The 21068-nt window shown below is 57.1% G+C and overlaps 1 protein-coding gene and 1 long non-coding RNA gene across 3 annotated transcripts in view; one reads left to right on the forward strand and one right to left on the reverse strand.

Annotated features, from left to right (window-relative positions):
- ATP6V0D1 (ATPase H+ transporting V0 subunit d1) overlaps window positions 1-21068 on the reverse strand; it is a 37521-nt gene that overhangs the window by 7144 nt on the left and 9309 nt on the right. The window contains exons 1-2 of one of the 2 annotated variants that reach the window (XM_061138725.1): window positions 13146-13295; window positions 6926-7097 (exon numbers count right to left, since the gene is read on the reverse strand). In XM_061138725.1, coding sequence (XP_060994708.1) covers window positions 6926-7097; window positions 13146-13164 — 191 coding nt within the window. In that variant the 5' untranslated portion in view covers window positions 13165-13295. Of the gene's footprint in view, window positions 1-6925; window positions 7098-13145; window positions 13296-21068 lie in introns of those variants that run through there. The other variant, XM_061138724.1, reaches the window with a different exon arrangement.
- On the forward strand, window positions 15103-19186 carry LOC133050618 (uncharacterized). Its single transcript, XR_009691652.1, has 3 exons — window positions 15103-15423; window positions 15573-15656; window positions 18332-19186. It is a non-coding gene; the product is annotated as an uncharacterized LOC133050618 (long non-coding RNA).

Genomic DNA, 21068 nt, shown 5'->3' on the forward strand with positions numbered 1-21068 from the left:
AGGGGCCGTGGCCCAGAGCTCTGTGTAATCACCTGCATGAGAAATGGGGTGAAGAGGGACAGAGGGCCCCAGTCAGGCTGCAGGAACCACAACACTCCTACGGCTTGTCACCAATGATGAGCTTAGGGCATGCGGGGGACCGCTCTGGGGCCAGAGAGAGACTCCCACTGAAGAGCGGGAGCTGACCTGGAGGCTGCTGCCCTGAGCACTGAGCACAGACCCCACTGAGCTGTCAGGCGGGCCACCAGCTGTCCCGCGACAGTACCTTGAGCACCCAGTGTTGAGACTGTCCAAGGTAGGAAGTGGCCCCCAATTCCAAGGGAAGAAAAGGAGGAAGGTGGTGGCCTAGGCCTCAGCTCTGGGCTGGCTACTGGGGGAGCTCCCACAGGGCCTGCCAGGAAGGCGGCAGGAGAAGAAAACCACAGTTCCTGTCCCGACCTGACCCCCACCCCCCTGCTTGCTACACACTCCCCCAGCTCCCACCCAGCCCAGCGCCCTGCTATGACCTCTGCTCTCCTGGGCTTGGGGCCAGGCAGCTGCCCTCTCTCCGCCCCCAACCCAGCTGGGTCAGCTGCAGGATGTGTGCTGAGAAGAGACAGGCCTGCCTCCTCAAACCGGGGGCGGCAGACAGAGGCTATTCACAGCCACGAGCCGAGGGGCCCAAACGGCCAGCCTTCTGTCCCTGACCTGACCCAGCTGGCAGCATGGAGGGACTTCGAAGAGAACCCGCTAGGGTTCTGTGCCGTGGTTGCCAGTCCCAGCCCGCATCGTCCCCTACCCTGCACAGCACACCTATCCTGCCCCTGCTGCCTCCAGAATCGCATGCACCCCCGGACCCACAACATTCCACTTGTGGCCCATCCAGCCCGACTGATACTCCCTAAGAGAGCCACAGAGATCCCACGCCAAACCTGAAGATGCTCTTTCACGCTCTCACCAGGTTTTGGACAGGCAGGCGAGGAACACTACCGCTTTGAGCTGTACTATCCAACCAGTTGATCCCACACCACCAGCATCAGCAGCCCCACTGTCAGAGGATGTAAGGTGCAAAGATTGCAGGCCGCAGGCCCTGTCACCCCATGAAGCAGAGGAGCACGATGTCCCTTGGCCAGTGTCCACCTACCTCCACCCATGTCCAGGTCCCCATGCCCTGACTCTACACTCCCCATCTTACCGTGTCTTCTTAGAGGACTCTCCACAAGTCAGTTTCCTTTCTCTAAACCTCCCCATTCCTTGTACCACAGAGTATTCATGTATGTTGAGCATGGGGCTGCCATCAGGGCCCTCCTGACCTGGCTCGGAGGTGAGCCCTGTGGGAAGACTCCACTGTCTGGCTTTGTGGCTGTCCCTCCAGTGATGTGGAACAGGCCAGCTATGATTCACCGACAGCAGATGTGGGGGCTGGTGATAGCCCACCGCTGGCTGCCCGCAGACTCCTGCTAGAAGTCCTGGCTGGGCACCAAGGGAAATGCTAAGCCAAGTAAAGCCCCCTACTTCCTTCCAAGGCCCCCCTTCTATCTAGGTTAGGCCAGCCTTGGACAACCCTGCTCCAGGCCCAGCAGCTCCCTCCCCCAGGTCAATGACAAAGTTGCTATGGCAGCAGCCCCTGCTCCTCTCCCCTGCCCAATGAGAGCCAGGATCTCCTTTTGTGGGATGAAAGGAGGCAGGGCAAGGCAGAGATGCTGCTGGCCCAGCTGTCTGCTTGTCCCCCAAGGTGAAGGCTTTCGGCAGGCAGGGAAATCCTCCTCCTTGTCGTAGTCTGGCTTCAGCAGCTGCCTCCCTGCCCCCAGAAAGTCACTCCCCCGGCCCTCCCCTTACTCGGCCTTAATAGGACAGAGTGAGGTTCCAGCTGGTCAGCGTCTCCCTCCAGAGGAAAACAGCTGGGGAGTGGACAGGCATCCACCCGCCAGGCCAAAGAGGCCCTCTTGGGGTGGGAGTGGGGCAGTCTGTATTCCTCTGCCCAGAGGCCTTCCTTCACCCTGTGCCTTCAAAGAGTCAGCTTGGGCTGACAGATGTCTTGGGATGGAGTTCAGAAAGCCACTTCCTCCAAGAAGTCTTCAGAGCCCCCAGCCAAGCCCCGTCCCTCTGCTGTGCCCTCTGGCGCCACCTGCTGGAGCATGATGGCTTAACTCCCACGGTCTCATCTTGGCCCTCCGGGCCAGGTCTGATGCTGGTGAGCAGGCCATGATGACTATGCACCCCAACCAGCTCATCCAGTTGGCCCATCTACAGCTCCGAACAGAGGCTGCTAGTAATCGTACTTGTGCTCAATCACATCTGACTCCTACTGAGCCCAGCCCCAGTGGAAAGTGAAGAGATATCAAGCTATGGCTTCAGGCCTGGAAGGAAGATAGGCCTTACCTGTCAGGCCTTAGTTTCCCCTCTGCAATCAGGATGAGTGAAATACAGCCCCCAGCAGAGTTGGTGAGACCCTGACCCTCACCTTATTAAAATCCTGCCCCTCTCCTGAGGTCCATTTGGGTCCTCCCACTCAACCTGAGCCTTCTGGGCATCACAGAGCACTTGTACCCTCTCCGTCAGGCTCAGGAGAACAGTGTCATTACTCGTTGTCCCTCAGGGCAGAAGCGAGGCACCCCAGCCTACAGAGACCCTGCCATCAATTCAGAGGTGGTAGCTGCAGACAGTGAAGGCTGGGGGGCCAGAACTGGGAAACCTAACGATACCTGATGCCTGCTGTGACCCAGCAGAGCCCAAGGCTTGAGCAATGTGACCTGGGGACAGTGGCAGGTGTGTTGACAGGCACACTGGGCATTTGAGGTCATAGTTCTGAGACAAAACTTCTTTCCAGCTGCCCTCACCTGGCTGGTGACACTGAAGCCCCTGGCACACCAGACTATGAGACCTCTCCTCCCCCAGATGGTGCGGGTCACCCAGGCCCTGCCAGTTGGTGCCCTGGGCTGTAGGCAGGTGCTGCCCACTGGATGGCCCACTCCAGGGAAACTCAGTTATCTAAGGACAGAGGACTTTGAGGCCACCTGCAACTCCCCAGAGACCAAACACTCGTCCCACAAGCCCCTCTCCCAGCTCCCCTTCTGGGGCCTACTATCCTCTGGGAAGCCGTCATCACATGGCCCAGACTAAGGTCCCCTCCAAAGCTAAGAAGCCCTAATAAAGGCTCTGTCCCATGTCAGACATGCAAGTGAATGGCTGGGCCTGGAAGGAGCTGTTGGTGCAGTATCACATGTTTTCACCATGAAATTGAGCTGAATCATCTCAAAACCACATGACTGGTGATGGCATACTTCAGTGGGACGTCTCTCACTCAGGGCTTTTCCACTGAACATGAGGCAGCTGCCCCCACTCTGGCCACCCACTCTCTGAGTGGCTTATCGAACCCCATCTGACCCTGGAGTCCTCTCAATGAGGAAGCCTCCTGTGACCCTTCGTTCCATCCGTGGCAGCTGCCCACAAGCCTCCCCAGAAGCTATCTGCTCCACCACGAGCACCCATTCCATTGCATCCATATATCTCCCTCCCTCCTGGCACTGGCCCAGAGCTCACACTGGTCATGTGTGCTGGCTGAAGGCTGGCTGGGGTCTACAGAAGCACTGGATACTGTCTCTCATCTTGGGAGGGCAGAGGAAGCCTTGCCCAGCTTCTGCCTGCACATCCTCAGTGACAAGGAACTCACCTGCAGAAGCCTGCCCACCATCTGCCTGCACATCCTCAGTGACAAGGAACTCACCTGCAGAAGCCTGCCCACCATCCTGGGGCAGCTCCAAAGGCAACTAAGAGACTCTGAAGGCTGGAGCGAAGATCAACCTCTGTGCAGGTCCCAACCGCTGCCCTAGCTGGGCCAGCTTTGTCTGTGGACAGCAGTGGTGTTGCTCCTGCAAGCCTCTACACCCATGATGGGGTATCTAGCTGATGCTCCCTTTTCTGGACATGTCTAGGGTATCTCTTTCCCAGAAGGTAACAGAGCCAGGGGCTTCAGGCTCTAGCTGCTCGGGACATGTATGGGTCCCTCAGCCTTCCCCCAATTCTTCTTTCAAATGCCCTTTGCCTCAGCCAAACAGCCATCTCCTCAGAGAAGCCAGTGGTGAGTCCCCAAGGTGGGGGAGGTCCCCTGGACAGGCCCCTGTGGAAGGCTTCACCCCTTTCTGCAACACTCCTTATTCCTGGAGTGACTCGGGGTGGAGGAGGTTAAGAAGGTGGAAAGGAAGAAGAGGAGGTGGAGGAGGAGGAGCAGCCAGGGAGGCAGGAGTTAAACCAAAGAGACACCGCGAGAGGAAGCAGACTGCTGGAAGGAGGTAAGACGGATGTGGCTCCTAATTAAGCCTGGAGACCTTGGCCACATCAAAGTCAGCAGTGACCTTAGCCAGGGCCTTGTGGTGGAATGACGGGATGGCTGGAAGTGGGCTGGAGGCTCAGGATGGAGGAGGTGAAAGAACAGAGAGTGAATGTAAAAATTCAGGCCACACGGGATGGGCTTTTAATGGTGAGAGATCTGAGCTTGTTTTAGATGCTGTTGGGAAGAATGTGGAAGTGAAGAGGTGGGCCATCTACCCAGAGAGAAGGCTGGAGACAGGAGATAGATGGTGTTTAAGATGGGGAGGTGGTCTCTCCACCTTGAAGGAAGCTTGGGGAGCTGCAGAGTGCTGAGTGGGAAGAGCAAGCAGCCGGCTAGGCAGGGACAGGCCAGGCCAGCTGAACTGATGAGCGTGCCTGTCTGGCAGCAGGGAAAATCCACCAACACTGGCTTCCCCGGCTCCACTCTCGGCAGCGGAGGTGGGGGCGGGCGCCTGCAGGCTGGAGGCTGCTGGGCTTCCTCCAGGGCTGGGGAGCTGCCAGCCGGGCGGGACCATGAGCTGGGCGGCCAAGAGAGCTGCGGATGTTGGCAGAAGAGCGCTCGAATGATGGATCAGGGAACCTCAGCTGCGAAGGGAGGACAACCAAGACAGAAGGGGTGGTGGGGAAGGAAGCAAGGTCCAGACCCTGCTGAATCCGGAACCCGTGTCCCACGAGGGACTGAGAGTGGGCTGGAGGGCCTGAAGGCCGTGGGTAGAGAGGGGGTGCCTGACTCAGCGGTTTCAGGGGTGGAGCGGTTCCAGGTGGTGACATGGTCTTGGGCAGCCATCACAGGGGTGGCTGAAGTGGAGACTAGAGGAGTGGGTCACTGGAGATGACGAGGTCATAGAGCGAGCAGCCACAGGCTCAGAGGGGCTGACACGTGGCTGCTGAGTCCTTCCTGGGAGAAAGCAGGAGTGAGGGGATGGGACACTGTGAGCCACAATCACCCATGAATGGAAGGGGCGGGGAAGTGACGGTCTGCCCCAGGACAGCGCTTGGCCGCTTCAAGCACTCTTGGTGCCTGCAGCCAACCTCCAGCAAAGAGCTGGCGGCCGTGAGGCCTCAGTCACGCTCAGAGTCGTCTCCAGTTTCATGGCCTGGCAGGCTGAGATCAAGTCTCCGAGGGCACCAAGACAGGCCAGGCGGCACAGGCAGGGGGCCAAGCCAGCAGCAAGATGGATGACATCTGCCCTCCGACCGCTGGCAGGTCAGCCTCCTCTGGCCGGCCTAGCTGGCAGGGCCAGAACTTCACCAGGAAGCTGAGGGAGCCCTGTGCAAACAAGGCGAAGGCTGGGCTCTGGTAATAAACGCACTGCTTCCTGGTATGTCCTTCGGCCCTGGCCTTGGGGTGAAGGCCACACAGGCCCAGGCTAGGGGCTGACTGACAGACAGGCACTGCAGTACAAGCCCCAGTGCGGCAGCACGAGATCCACCCCTCCTCTGGCCTCCCGCCCACAGGACCATGCTGGCTGTACACTAACAGAGGCAAGGGCGGTGTGATCACAGACCCAGCCAGGACAGCAGGGCGGCCCCCCGGAAGGCAGCCGGGGGCCAGGAGAGAGTCTGAGCCCGCGGGTGTCCCAGGCTGTGACCCCTACCCCAGGACAGGGCCCTTTCGGCTACAGCCCCTACTTGAGCAACGCATCTCGAGTAAATGGCTGCTTCTGGCTGGGTCTGGGAGGCAGGCTTCCAGCCCTGTTCCTGCAAGTGTAGGTGTGGCAGGGTGCAGATCCACGGTCTGGGGGTACCACCATCAGGGAATGGTTAAAGCTAGCCAGTACACAGAAGAGTAGCTGAAAGGCTTCCCACAACACAAGCGTACCCTCCAACAACGGGGGGTGCACGCCTGTACGCCAGCCACCCTCGCCTCTGTCCACCACCTGCACTGGGCAACCACCTGGCATGGGCCATCTCTTTGTCCACTAGGCCCTGGCTCCTGGGCCGCCTTGGCAGAGGGGCCTCTCTACCTTCCTGTTCCCACAGGCGCACCTGGCAAGCAGAGGCTGCCTCATCCAAGTGCCTCCCCAGCCTGGAGGACCCAGGGTCCTTTCCTGTCATCTTCTCCAGGAGCTTCGTGGACATAGGCCTGCACCCAAGGGTTAGACCACAGGAAATCTTGGCAGCCAAGAGTCGTCAGGACAGGGGCCTGGGCCAGAACTCAGAAAGGCGGCCAGATGCTCAGCACCCTCCCCACCCTGCCCCTGCTCCCCGAGACCCAGGGCCGTGGGCAGAGACAACAGATGACCTGCAGCCCAGACAGGGCCATAGGGCCTAAATGGTCCCTCTTCAAAACTTGACTCTTCAGAGCTCTGCCCATTCCCTGACCCAACCCTGGGGGGGTGGGGGCTGGGACCTGTGAATATTCAAGGTGAATGAGAGAAATGGCTCCTGTCACCCCTTGTCTCTGTGACACCAGGCGTGTAGGGGAGGCAGCTTCACCCAGCATGGCCACATGGGACACTTGTGCCACCTGACTCCCAGACAGCAGGAAGTAGCTGCTGACCCATTTTATAGGTGATGGCCTGGGCCCAGGGCTGTTGAATGACCAGCCTGGCCACTCAACCTGGGAGGACTCTGCAGGCAGAGGAGGAAAGGCACTCTAGAGGATGCTCACGTAATGAAGTCCAGAAAGCTGGCAAGCGGCTCATACGCATGGTTCCTCATGTGACGGAACTCCACCACCATCTTCTCCTTGAGCCGGTCGTCAATGACAGACACTGTCAGTGGCGAAGCCTCGTTGGCCAGGAAGTTGCCATAGTCAGTGCTCTGCAGGTGCAGCTTCAGGTCTGAAACCCAAGGGTGGAGGCTGAGAGCTGGCCGTGCTGAGCCTCCCCAGGATCCCAAGTCCTCGTCCCCACCCCAACTCTGGGCCCCAGCCCCTCCCCGGCCGTTGTGTCCTGCTGCTACCCTGACCTCCCAGCCCCACCTCCACCTCCCTGTTGGCTCAGAGCCTACTCCAGGGCAGTCAGGCCAAGGTCCTGAGATGCTCCAGACCCTTGTGCCCTGAGCCAGTACACTGGGGCCCAGAGTCCAAGCACAAGTAGAAGCATTGTTCCTCCAAACGACAAAAAGGCCTGGGAAACCCCAACCCAACATGCTATTCACAACCCGCAGCCTTTGAGGCTCTCCTGCCTGGTGGGCTCCAGGGGGCCTAATTTAGTGCAGAATGAGACATGGGCCCTACCCTCCAAAGCCTCAGAGGAGCAAGCCAACATACCCTGTGGCGGAAATGACGCATATGAAATTAAGGACATGCCCCAGGCCACGGGTAAAGTGGAGAGGGGACCATGGCAGGGCGGAGGATGAGGGAGCACTCCAGGCTGGGCCAGGTAAAAAGCAGGGGCAGGAAAATGCAAAGGCAACAGCTGCAGGATGGCACGAGCGAGGAGTGGCCGAGGGCAAATGAGGGGTGTGAGTAGGAGGCAAGCTGGGAAGACAGACTGGCCGTGCCCGAGAAGCAGCTGCAGGCAGATAGCCAAGCCCACAGGCTCTCCTGAGCTCTTCTGAACAGAGGTGAGGGAACAGGGACAGAGGTGAGAAGACAGAGCAGAAGGGCCCTGGGGAAGCAGACAGGTGGGTCCAAGGGGGACTGTGGCAACAACCAGGCTCCCAGCTTCTGCTCGTGCCTCCCACCCCTCAGTCTCTTCTCCATCCCACAGCCAGAGCGCTCGGAGAGCACCAGGCAGAACCCCCACCGCATCTGCACACCCTTACCTCAGGGCCTCTCCCTGTCCCCCTGCTAGAAAGTGATGAGCTCTCCTCCAATGCCCCTCTCCAGAAGCCATTTCTGAAGCCCTACCATTCTCTTTCTTCACTTGTGCCACTTTTCTTTGTTAACACATCACATCCCACCCAGCACGGGGCACACAAACCATGATTGCAGGGACTCTGGGTCATTGCAGTATCCTAGAGCCAAGAACCGAGTCTGTTCTGGTGCATTTTCATGTTCAGTAAATTACTGTGGAACAAACGGAAGACTGGGAAGAGCACTGGTGAAGACAGCAGGAGGGTTTGCTCCTGAACTCTGAAATGCAGGACACTGCGGTGGCCATGGCAGCACCAAGGACAGTGGCTGAGAAGGAAGCTGTGTGGGCATGTGCAGGGGAGTGTGGATTACGGCTTGACAGCAGAGGCTGGCTTCGGCATGCTTCCTGTCCGCTGAGGGGGCTGCCCAGAGGAATGAGAACAAGGGCCACACCTGGGAACACTTCCACAAGCGCCCCTGCCATGTGTCCGCGGGTGTACAGGGCCATGCTATCCTGGGATGCTCAGAGAGGAAGGGCGAGTGGGACACATCATCACTCCACAGACTGAGGGGACCCCTCGGTGCCCCTCCGCCTGTACCCCATTGGGAGAAGAATGCTCCCAGCCCAGAGTCAGGTGTATCAGAGAAGAAACGGAAGAATGCATAAGAGGGAGGGCGGGAGGGAGGGGTGCTCGCCACTGGGGTGGACTCTTGACACCTGCGTCTCTCGGTGGCCCCTGGGTGGCACGCAGCACTCATGTTCCTTTGTGGTTCCTGGGCGCTCAGAATGAACTTTAACCTCGGGACGCCAGCAGGGGGCCTTCCTCTGCTGTTTTTACCACTGCTCTATTATTCACACCTTTTTCCCATGCCACCCAAAAGGGGGGCAGAACTGAGGACAAGTCGGGGCAGGGAGAAGCCACCAGACCCTGCTCTGCCCCAAGGACCCCACACCCCTCTGTCCTTGCCCCAGGCCACCCGCCTTGGCCCCACTCTTCCCGCTCCTCACCTGTCTGGCCAAGGCCCACCTATGCCTGAACAAGGCACAGGTGAGAAGGTGCTTCGCTCAGTAACGCTCGACTTGTTGAGCATTAACCATCCGATTGGTACAGAAAAACTCTTAACTGAGGGGTTTCACTGTATTAGCAAAACCCGGTATTTCTACCTCTAGTAACAGGTTTTATATGCTAGATTTTAATATGCTTGGCTCTGGATGAGTGCATAAAATTTTTTTTTAAAAGAAACATGGTTTACTTGCACAAAATTGGTCAGTTTTGAGAGCCTGTTAATACTCGCAAAGTGGTTTTGGTTGTTGTGAAACAAATGGTATGAACTGGTCCCTCTTATTTTCATACTGAAATGAACTCTACTTAACTTATCAAGTCATATGCCATGTGCCCTGCTTTTATATACTTTTATCTATCAGTAAATACTGTGATACTTGAAAAAAAACTAGTGGGCAGGAGTTCTGGCCTGAGCACAGCAGGTGCTCCAATCCCTGCTTGGGGAAGCCACAGCGCGGACAGCAGCTGGAAGCCCAGTCCAGCATATGGTGTTCTGGGTCAGACGGTCTGGCACGGCAGCTGGCGGCTCAAACCTGTCCATTTATCCATGTTTATCCATTCAGCCACTGTAGCCAGCAAAGTCCTTCTCGGGCGGTGAGCCTCCTGCCTCTCCAGGTCCCAGCTGGGACTTGGAAGTCAAACCAGATGCACAGGGCAAAAATCAGGGTTAGGGCCCCTCATGCCAGTGGCCCCACTGTTCTCTGGGACAGTGAGTTTGGGTGCTGGACCCCAGCCCAGTCTCCTGATTCCTACCCTCCACAGCACCCAGGGGCTAGGCCTCCCATCCACACCACCCCCTGCTAGAAGGCTTCCCCACGTGCTGCGCTGCCCCTCCACAAGAGCCGCGCAAGCTCTCCAGCAGCCTGAAACCTCTCTGCTCCAGCTTCACCTCAGCGGGGCTGCTCTTCCTGGGCAGGCCCACTCCACAGCTCCCCCACCAAGTACCCTCTCTCCTCTCCAGCTCCCACCAACTCCATTTAATGACTGGCACTGATCAGGTGGGAGGCAGTACCCCAACCCCAAGTGGGAAACAAGACCCTACCTGGAAACAGATGGGGCCCTGCTGAGTACTCAGCCCCAGGCCAGCAGCAACCTGTGTGCTGGACCTCCCAGCCATGCCCATTTCTCTGTTTTGGAAAAACGCAATCAGAGGGAACATGACAGGTGTCCAGAATCCCACAGTCAAGTATAGTGGGGCGGGGGACTGGGATCAGGCCTACTGGGTTCTCTCCACCCTCAACTCCAGTCCCATTCCTCCCCCAACCCTTACATTTTTCACCCTTCTACCATGTCCCTTGGCTCAGATGGGCCTTTCAGATATGGACCCAGCTGCTCAGGCAGACCTTCGTTCCAGAAGAGCTAGTGGCCCCCAACCCTTACACTTCTGACCCTTCTGCAACCCAATCCAGTACTCTTGCCTGGAAAATTCTATGGACGGAGGAGCGTGGTGGGCTACAGTCCATGGAAACACGAAGGGTCGCACACAACTGAGCAACTTCACTTTCCACTGGGAAGTGGCCCAGGATGGGCCTTTCGGATATGGACCCAGCCACTCAGGCAGACCTTTGTTCCAGAAGAGCTGGCAGGTTACAGAGAGGTGAGAGGAGCCAGGGCACGCCCCTGCAGAACCTCAGAGGCCACCTGGACACTCACTGCCCACCTGACAGAGGCCCTGGACTGGCATGAATCAAGGACAACCCCTCTGACATCACCTGTGGTGCTGGCCATTCCCAGAGAAGACGGTACATGTAAGAGGGCCAAGCTGACGGGTGGGCTCTCCTCTGCATGCCCCCCGCCCCTGGGGCTTCCCATGGTCGTTAAAGCAAATATCCTTGTGCCTTGGCTGCTGCGTTCTGCTGACACTGCATCTAGGGACTTGGCTGCTGGAACGCAGACGGCCGGGTGGTTTCTGCTGGCGTTTGTCAGATGAGAGCAAACCCGGGAGATTCTACTGAGACTCCTGCCCAAGGCCTGAGGAATCTTCCTTACCAGGAAACTCATGTTTAAAAGCCCCCAGTGACGCTGTCAAAGGGCCACTCCAGACCACGTTCCCTGGCCAAGCCCCACTTTCCCCTGTGACCCAGGGTGAGGGGACAGCCCACCAGCCAAGGCGGCGACTTCGAGGCTGGCGGGCTAGCTGATCTTTTGGCTCGGACCACACAGGGCTCTTGAACCAGCTCTGACCCTGTTGGAGAAACCTGGCACCCAGGCCTAGTGGCTGGCAGCCCCAAGCCCTTTACTCAGTCCCCAGGGCTGAGACAAGCCCATTAGAAACCATTCCCCTCAGCCCTCCGGCTTCCTGCTTTCTCTGAGAGATGTGGAGGAGGTGTGACCGGGGGTGGGATCAGAACACAGGGGGCGAGGCCTGGAACTTGTTGAGAGCTTCGTGGGAGACTCGGCCACCCAGCCATGGCCCGGCCCCTGAGGGCAGACAAGGACGCCAGGGGCTCTGGGAAGGCCGGGGCTAACTCTGTTCTGCGCCCTGAGCTCGGCAGCCTGAAAGCCTCGGTGACAGGCCCTGAGAGCCCCAGACATGCCTGGGCTGAGGCTGGAGCAGTGTTCTGGTTAGCACAGACTCGGGGGACCACTCTGGTCTACCCACAAGCCCAGCTGTCTACCCCAAATCCTCCCATCCGTGGCCCAGAACCAGGAATGTCTGGCCAGCTTGGGATCTCTCACAGCAAAAGACTCCCTCAGAGGCCGAGTTCTCATGTCCAAGAAGATGCTGCTGCTGCTGCTGTCAGGAAGTTCTCTCTGAAGTCTGACTTGAAGCCCTCCTCAGAGGAGGCAGATCAGCTCAGTTTCCCAGTGCCTCCAGCCTCCCCTGAGGGTCTGGGACTGCTCCTCAGGACCCCTCAAACCCACCCAAGACCCCCCAGACCTCCTCTGCTTCCCAGTGTTGCTGTCCTGATGTTCTGTGACTGTTCTCCCAACTCTGCCTCCAGGGCCACTGAGGCCTCCTCACTGCTGTGGGGCTCTCTTGCTGGCCTCCTGTTCCACATCTTCACTCCCTGTTCCCAAGCCCACTCTCCACACCATCACCCGAGGGCAGTCTTCCAACTCCAACGTGTCGCTGTCACCTCTGCTAGCAGCCCCTGTGGCCCCCCGAGTCTGACCCCCGGCCAGTGAGGCCCCACAGCTGCGGCCCCAGCACTGCCTCTGCCTCCAGAGTTGTTCTCCAGTGAGGGTGACCTGCCTGTGAGCTCCGCTCTAAGGCAGCGCTCCCGGGAAGTGCACGGGGTGCCCGAGAGAAGCCCTGAAGTCCAGGAAACAGGGCCGCTTCCTCAGGCCCAGAGAGGCTGGGTTGGGAGGGCACACCCCCAGCATGCTGAGGTGAGAGTCCTGCCCTCCCTGCTCCACAGGGCTTCCCATCCACCCCGAGGCTGCCTGTGTCAAAGACCACTGTCTCTGCTCCAGCAGGATCAGCCAAGCTCTCAGAAGGCACCCTGGCAGGCTGTAGCCCGACGCCCACCTGATGTGGCGGTTCCTCCCAGGGCCCTGCCAGACTCCTGGAGGCCCCACAGCTGCTGCCTGTCCCTCCACTTCCTGCCTACTCCAACCCAGGTCCTCCAGGCCAGGACCCCTCAGAGCAGAGCCTGGCCTCAGCTAGCACCTCTGATTACCACTCTCACCCTGATTAGCAGGAGAGCATGGGGACCCCTAGCCTGTCTAATGCTCTCTTCTCTCTGAAGGACCAAGTATGGGCTTGGCAGCCAGCTCCAGCCAGGCCTTGAGAGGTGGCAGCAGGGCAGCCCTGCCTCCCACCCACTTCCTGACATCTTTCCTAGATCCTGCCAGCCCTGAAAGTCATCTTTTGGCCTCACCAGGGCTCCCAAGCATGAGCAGTACATGGTGTCTCCAGTCCCTAACTTCTGCAGCTTCTCCCCAAGGGCCTCAGCGAGGCAGGGAGGGAGGGTCTTGGCCCAAGCCAGTGGTTGGTCTCACGCTGCCCCACGGGCCCAGCAGGCACAGAGGCGGCCCTGGCACAGTCCGCAAGGCGGGGCAGCCCCCAACTCTCGACTCACCCATGGCCTCATGGCCCATGGAGGGGCCCTGCTGGCCAGCTGGCCACAGCCGAGTGTGAGAGGACAGTGTGTTCCCAGACTTCACTTCTGCTTTTCCAGAGGTCACTCAACGATGCTCTCCTGGGGAGCTCAGGGGTTTTCAGGAATTGAGGCCCGCTGAGTGAAACCAGATGTACAAATACACTCCCTAGAGCCCAGTGTGCCCGTCCTGCCACTCCCTGTGAGAGTGGCGGAGCCCTGGAGCCTGTTCCACCACTTCCCTGAGCCCAGGTGAAGCAGCTGTTTTGAAGGAACTGGCTCTGAGCTCTTCCTCCAGTGCTTGTTCGGCCCCACGGGCTCACTAATGCTACAACTTCTAGAGCTCAAAGCAGCGACACTCAAATAGATGGACAGATGTGGACAGATGGCCAGGCTGGTGGCTCAACAGAGCTATAACTCCCCCTTGGCAAATGAACTGTGTTTAAGTCTCCTCTCCAGGCTCTGGGGTGGGGGGGGGGGTGGCGGCGGGAGGGAAGAAAGGGGAACCTCTCTTCTTTGCATCAGCTCCAAAGCAGATGTAGGCACTGGCTGGCTGGCTGTGCAGGGTCAGAGTGCCACATCTGGAACTCCCAGTGTGGGAGCCAGAGCATGCAAACCATTAACCCTAGGTTTACCTGCAGCGCAGGCTAAGCATCCTCTTACCCCCAGGCTCTGCCAGGGCCCATCCCAGCTTCCCTGCCAACCTCATGTAAGTGACCAGCCCTGTGTTCCAACTCTTCCTATCAAAGGCCAGCTCTTCCCCCTCCTCCCTCAGATGTCAACTGCCATTCCCAATCCAGAGCCTTGGCATTGCTCCCACCCCAAACTGAGGTGCCCACAGCCTCTTGCTGGCCCAGGAAAAGGTCCATAGACAGCTACAGCCCCACTTCGCCAGGTCACTAGTTTCAGGACATAGTTCCTTAGGTGCCTTAGTGGGACGAGGGGGAGAGACCCCAGGCTTTCAGGCCACAGTGACCTGAGTTTAAATCTTGCCCCACAGCTTGACCCTGAGCAGCTGGTAGAATCTCTGGACCCAGGCTCCTGGCTGTCACCTGGTGAAGGGGCCTGCAGTGCCAGCTTCCCAGGGTGGCCACTGAACAGGAATGGTGTTGCCCAGAGAAAACCGAGCTCTGCACAGCAGTCTCTCTCTCTCCTGGCGGAGGATCTCACCCAGGGCTCCCCGACTGACAGGACTGGCCCCAACCAGGTGGTCTGTGTTCTGACTCTGGGCCATTGCTCAAGCTGTCCCCCTTGGCATTCCACAGGATACCCTTGCCCTTCCTTCCCATGGTCCTGACCTTCCCTGGGGGCTCTGTTGTGTCCTCTCCTCGGGGGCCCTTGTGTAGTGCGGGCACGCATGCACACAGGCCACACTCTGCTCTCTCTAGGGGAAGGATGAACAGAGTGGGCTCAAAATCTGGGACTCCAGTTGCTAAGCCCATGCCCCACCTCACCTATGAGCAGGATCACACAGAGCTCTGGGCGGCCCAGCCCCATGCACCAGAGGCTAGGACCCAGGTCTGCACCTCCGACAATATGGTGAGCTACTGCCCCGCTGCCCTCGGGAGCTGGTGCAGCCAAGGACAGCTCTTGCTCCATGGGAAGCCCCTGGGCCGGCGGGCCAGCAGTCTCGGGAAGAACCTGGAGACTACTGCTGGCACGGTCACATGCAAGTTACTGGGTTTCAGCTGGCATGAGGCAGAGACCCTGCAGGAGAAGGACAGCGAGTTCTCCTTCCCAGGTTCCTAGACTAGTATTTTGTCTCATCCGTGGAGGCCTTTCAGTGAGGTGCGGCATTCCCAGAGGGGGGATGGGACTGATCTGTAGCCATGGCCCAGCTGACACTGGGGTGGGTGGCACCACCCACCCGCATATCAGATATGGGGGTCTGATAAGCAGGAGTGTCACTCCCTGGTTTAGGAGGCAGCAGGATGTCTGACTTGGGTTCACCACCCTTCTCCCTGCTCCGAGACAGGTGGCAGGTGCTGGCAGAGCACATTTAATTACCCTCATGCTCTCAGGAACACCTCGTCCCTGCGGCTGGGAGAATGAAAGCATCACTCACAACCCATGAGGAAGTCAACCCATCCGACAGTCAGGAGGGTGCCAGGCGGGCGACGGTCCCATGTGCCAAAGGGAGGGGCAGAACTGGTTACGGCTGCACCCAGGGCAAGTTCCAAGAAGCTCTCTGCTGACTGAGTGGAGATCCGCCTGGACAGCCCCTCACCAGGACATCCCCACCCAGGGCTCCCCGGAACTGGTATGTCCCGAGACACACAGGGCTTGGAGGGCGGCTTCCCCTGTCACCCTCCCCTGAGAATTAGACAGCCCGCCTCACCCTGGGAGGCAGGGGCCACACCTCTGCTGCTGCCCTGTACTTTGACCCTGAGCAGGCTCTTTCTTTTCCAGGCTCACCACCTCAGTTATAGAGCCTGCAGGCTAGAGCAGACCTGGGGCTTCTTGGCAAGAGCTTCTTTGCACTTTCCCAAAGATGTAAGTCTGCCTGGGTGTTGAATGAGAAGAGGGATAGAGGTCCGGTGTGGCCAGGTGCCAGGCAGCCCAGGAAAGGCCAGCTGTGGCAGGGTGCTTCTCAAAAGCTGGCCTGTGCCCATGACAGGCTCCTGGGTCCACTGGTCCACACCACCTGTGCCTTTGCACGCGGCATCTGGCTTAGAGGTTAAAGTATTGAGGGTGGGGAGAAATGAGTGAGCTACAAGCCATGACTGGCAGCCTTGGGCCCTGTGTGTCAGGTCATGGGTCACAGCTCACCTGTATTCCTTGGCTCCCAAACCTTAATTTCCACACTGGATACCACGTGGCAAGACACCTGGGGGGATGGAAAGCACCCCAGAATCAGGGCCTCTTTCACCTGACCACCCCTTCCCAAGTTGGAGGCTGAGCACCAAGAGGCACAGTACAGGCAGCCTTCAGTGAATAAGTGAAGGAAACCATCAACAAATCTACAGAGATGGAACCGGAGGAGCCAAGATAGATGTCAGGAGGCCGTAAGCAAGGCCTTGCGCCTCACCTGGACCCAGCTTCCCTGGGAAGCTACGAGGGCTGGATAAGGTTACTTGCAGGGGCCCAGTCAGCTCTGATATGCTACTCTGATCAAGCCTGGATCTCACTGACTCTCTGCAACTCCAGTTCCTGAGGGCCACACAAGAGCTCAGGGTGAGCCCAGTGGCCTGGCTACCCCTGAATCAGCCCTTGCAGAGCTCACAACAGGTGCGGGGAAGGCCCGGGGCTGTGGAGCAGCGGCAGACATGAGAGGCCAAGCTGAAGCTGCAAAGATACCACAGACGCCTCCTTGGAGGGGAAAGCCCCATCCATCAGCCAAACACGAAGCCTCAGCTGAAGTCAAAGCCTAAAAACCATTGCCTGAGCGGCCAAAGCAGGGACAAGGTCTGGGCCGGGCCAGGGTTGACCAGGAAAGTGGGGCCTGGTCCTCCGTGGGGGCTGTTTCTCCACACATCCCTTTACCCGCCATAACTCTGCCCCCCCAGGACCACCCACACTCACATGGTGGTCGGGGGAAGTTGGGCAGCTGCACCCTAGGCCCTCGAGCTGCAGGGTGAGCTACAGGGTGCTGGGTGCAGACAGGCAGAGCAGGTGCCAGGTCCGGCCCACGTGGCCCTTCAGGGCCTTGATTTTCCTGCCTCTAAGAGAGGAGGAACACCATTATTCCCATGCAAAGTAGATTTTTTTTTTTTAATCATCTAAGGAGTAGGTGTTGGCTGAGGCAGATGCCAGGGAGGCCAATGGAAAGACTACTCCAAATTGGGGTGCAAGGTGGAGAGTTGTCAATTACCTGATAACCTGACTGTGTGTACCTATACCCTATAGAGCCTGGGGTGCCTGATTTGGTCTCTCCCAGAGTCACCCTACACACATGTCCCTGTATGTGCCACATGCACCCCTACATGCCCCCCCAAAGTGCTGAAGAAGGCTGGGAGGAGAGGAGTCTGTCCTGAGGATGAATTTTCCATCTCCTGGAGGAACAAGAGTAGCAGAACCAGTGTGGAGGCCACCCAGGGAAGGATGGTGCTTCTGGGAGTCTGGGGAGCATGGCCTTGACTCCTGGCAAGCTCAAGCTCCTGCCTGGTGCCCCCAAGACCCTTGGTTCATAGCTGGCACAGTGTGCTGAAGCTGCTGCTCCAACTCTGAGGACTTGCCAGTGTGACCCAGGTGGAGGTAAATGAAGACAACTTGGAGATCAAGCCTGCAGCAGTCTGCACTGGGCACTATGGTGGATAGCATCCCAGGAGAATTCCCTGGCCTTCCTCTTCCTAACCCAGGAAGCAGGGGCATAGGGAAGTGAGGGTGGAAAGAGATGGACAGGAGACACAGAGCCATAAGCCCTATATAACCTGGGAAGGCCGACTGGGAACTTGGGTGAGGGAAGTAGGGCCCAGGGCAGAGTCCCAAGGGACAGTGGCTTGAGGTAGATGCTGCCCAGAGAAGCCGAGGAGATGCACCAGTGGGTCCAGCCACAGCCCCTTTCCCCGCCCTCAGATGGGCGGAACGGTCCTGGTGCACCCCCTTGTGGCCAAAGGGAGGATGGCACTGTCAGGAGTCCCAGGCTCGGCTCTGGCTCCCTGCGATTGTAGCAGCCTTGGACTCCAGGTCCATATTTCCCCCGTGTGAAATGGGGGGAGAGGCTGCAGGCACCTGCAGAGCCATACAGAAATGGAACAAGAATAGGACTGGGGTGGACGTGAGTCAGGAAAGCCAGAATGGAGACAAAGGGAGCCTGAATCTGGTCATGAGGGCCTGGTCTGTCTTGCATCAGTGAAACAAGTGGCCGCCTGAGGGGTAAGAGTGAAGAGGTTGCAGAGGAAGCCTGGGCATGTTCAGTCCTCTACACTCTTGTCCTCCAGTTCCCCCAGACCATCCCAAGCCTCCAAATCCCTTAATTCAGTTCTCTGCTCCCTGTCTCTAATGCCTAATAATATATCCTTTTTTAAAAAAGTGCTTAATAACACAAAAGCAGAACAATCTACAATATGGTGCACTCCTTCCCCATACCTCACATCCTAGCCCCCTGCCAAAACCAAAACCCCCTGGTCTCTCATTCAATCACACAAATACCTACTGAGCATTCACACTGGCTAGGCACTGTGCTGTTGAGAACTAAGAACATGTAAATGATTCGTTTCATTTTACAGATGAGCAAACCAGCTTCAAGGCATTAAATCACAATGGACAGCGTCACACGGTTGGCCAGAAAGGGAGCCACAGTCTCCTGCTGCCTGGCCTCACACACAACTTAAGGCAGGCCCTGGTGACCCAGAGAGGCCCTCGGGTCCTAACCCTGAGCAGGCACAGGTGATTTACAAGACAGACCATTGCATCATGTGCTCGGACCTGTTCATTCTTGATGTCAACCCTCCTAACAAGCTGGAGCATGTCTGACAGCTGAGCCCAAAGCACAAGAAAAGCTACAAGTAGGAAAAGATGTCTAGTGTGCTGTAGTCGACACTGCTGACCACATGTGGCCAGGGACAAACCACTGGATGCAGACCTGGGCCCTCAGAGACTGTGGCTCGGTCCCATTTCATTTCATGTCTAATGGCCCTAATTCGAGAGAAGCTCTGTTATGTTCAGCGTAAGCTGCTATGAAAGCAAGAAAGCAAGACTAATACATTCCAAAAGGGGGTTATGCAAAATGTTTAAAATCTGGATCTTTCCTTCTCTGACATCCAAAAACCCTGGTCACCCAGGAAGTCTCATCTTCAAGGGTACTGAATGGCTGACATTTGCCTGTGCTGCGGTCACTTCAAAAGGCCCTGAGGTTCAGGCACTGGCTCCACCTCAGAAACCAGGCCCAAGAAATCAGTGAGAAAACTGAGGGACAAGAGTGTTATCACCCACCAAAGCAAGTTCTGACATAAACTCCCAGGGCAGGGCTTCTGAAACAAGGGTTATCAGTTCCTGTGTGGATTGTCTTGACCATAAACAGCTTCCCAGATAAAATCAAGCTACAGTATACACCAGTATACAGTATACACCAGGAAGATGTAATCAGTGAAGAGAAAACAAGAAGTGGGGGGGGGGGGGGGGGGAGGCACGGGGGTTGGGGGAAGGCAACAGGAAAAAGAGAAAAATGGACAGGTGAGAGGTGAGCTGAATATGGATGGGGCTCTGGGGCTCTGCTCTGAGTGACATGAGGGCCTGGGTCCTCTGGACTCTGAGTCTTCTGGTGTAAAGAGAAGGGAAGGGGCTTGATGGGGGCTCCCTAAGAGTCAGACCAGCTCTACAACGCTGTGAACAAAAACCTGGAAGAATGCCCTAGCATCACCAGCAGGGGTCTCGGCTTGGATGGCTGATGGGTTAAGTGCCTTCTCTTTGCTCACCTATATGTTCGAATTTCTCTTATTTTAGATATCTTCAGCAGATGTTTTAAATGATAAAATGTTTGTTCACTACACCACACCTGAATGATGGAAGAGTACTTAAAATTAAAGACTGACATGTTTCCCCTCCCAGTCCCTCCAATCCTTCTCTATGGAGGCTGCCACTCCAGGTTGGTTGTCTACGCTTCCAAACACATTTTCATGTGCACATTACCTGGTATTCTACTAAAATGGGACTATATTACACCAACACTTTGCAACTTCTCACTTAACAAGATATTTCTAAATCAATCTTCATGGAACATCACACTTTTGAGCACCTGAATAGTATTCCACTGTGAGCACAGACCATGGTTTATTTAACCATCCCCTGTCAACAGCAATCCCTCTGGTTCTAACAGGTTGCAGTTAATTACCTACAAGGCTGGTGTGGACACCTCTGTATATGCCATCCTGTGCTCACCTATGGGATGCGACCCTTTAGGTGGGTGTGTAGGATCACACAGTACCTACACGTGCAGTATTTAAACAAGGCAGTAAAAGCTTGTTCCCAAAAGATCTATACCAAGTTACCCTTCCAACATCTCCACTTTTGGAATTTTTTAAAAAAATTATGTTTAGGACTTCCCCAGCAGTACAATGGTTAAGAACCCAGGCTGGTATGATCATCACTGGTATAATCTCTGGTCAGCAGGAGAAACTGAGATCCCACATGCCATGAGGCACAGCCAAAAATAAATAAGTAAAAATTATGTTTAGTTAAAAAGAAGATCCAAAAAGAAAAACAGAAGGGACTTCCGTGGCAGTCCAGTGGTTGAGCCCCTCGGCCTCCACTGTGGGGGGCACGGGTTTGATCCCTGGCCAGGGAACTAGGATCCCACTAGTCACGTAGCAAGGCCAAAATTAATTAATTCACTTTTTTTTTTTAAGACACCTACATTAAAAAAAAAAAGTAATAAAAGAAAGAGACCACCCTGCCCAGTCATGCAGGAAGGAGGCACGGCAGGGGTGTGAAGGGGAAGCCCTGGCTGTGGCTCTCTGTGCTCTGCTCGCCAAATTAGGCTCCATGCCAGGTATGCTCCTCAGGGCAAGCTTGTGTCCCCTTGGCCCAGCGTGAAGGCTGCTCTCCAGCCTCCTGGCAGGACTTGTGGGCAGGACGAGGCTTCTAAGGGAGTTTGCCCTGGTGGCAGGCCAACAGATGGCGTGGGCCGAGCTGCCACCGGCCAGCATGCTGATGACTTCCAGACTGGAATCTTCAGTGCTGCTTCCCTGGAGCTCCAGATCCACACAGCCACCACCCTCAGACACGCAGACTGAGCGCTTCTGAGACAGAGCACCTCCTCCACCACCTGTCCATGCCCCAGACCTTCTCCTCTCCTGGTGGGCCCGATCTCAGAAACAGTTCCAGCACCCACCCAGACATCTGAGATCAAAATCCTGATCTCCAACCCCTCTCACCCCTATACCTAAAGCAAACTGGCCCACTCTTGCGGGTCTCATGCCCTAAGCTGCTCTCTGACCCCGTTCTTCTTCTGCCCACCTGCCACTC

Source organism: Dama dama, chromosome 4 (genome assembly GCF_033118175.1).
Source record: "Dama dama isolate Ldn47 chromosome 4, ASM3311817v1, whole genome shotgun sequence".
Lineage (NCBI taxonomy): Eukaryota > Metazoa > Chordata > Mammalia > Artiodactyla > Cervidae > Dama > Dama dama.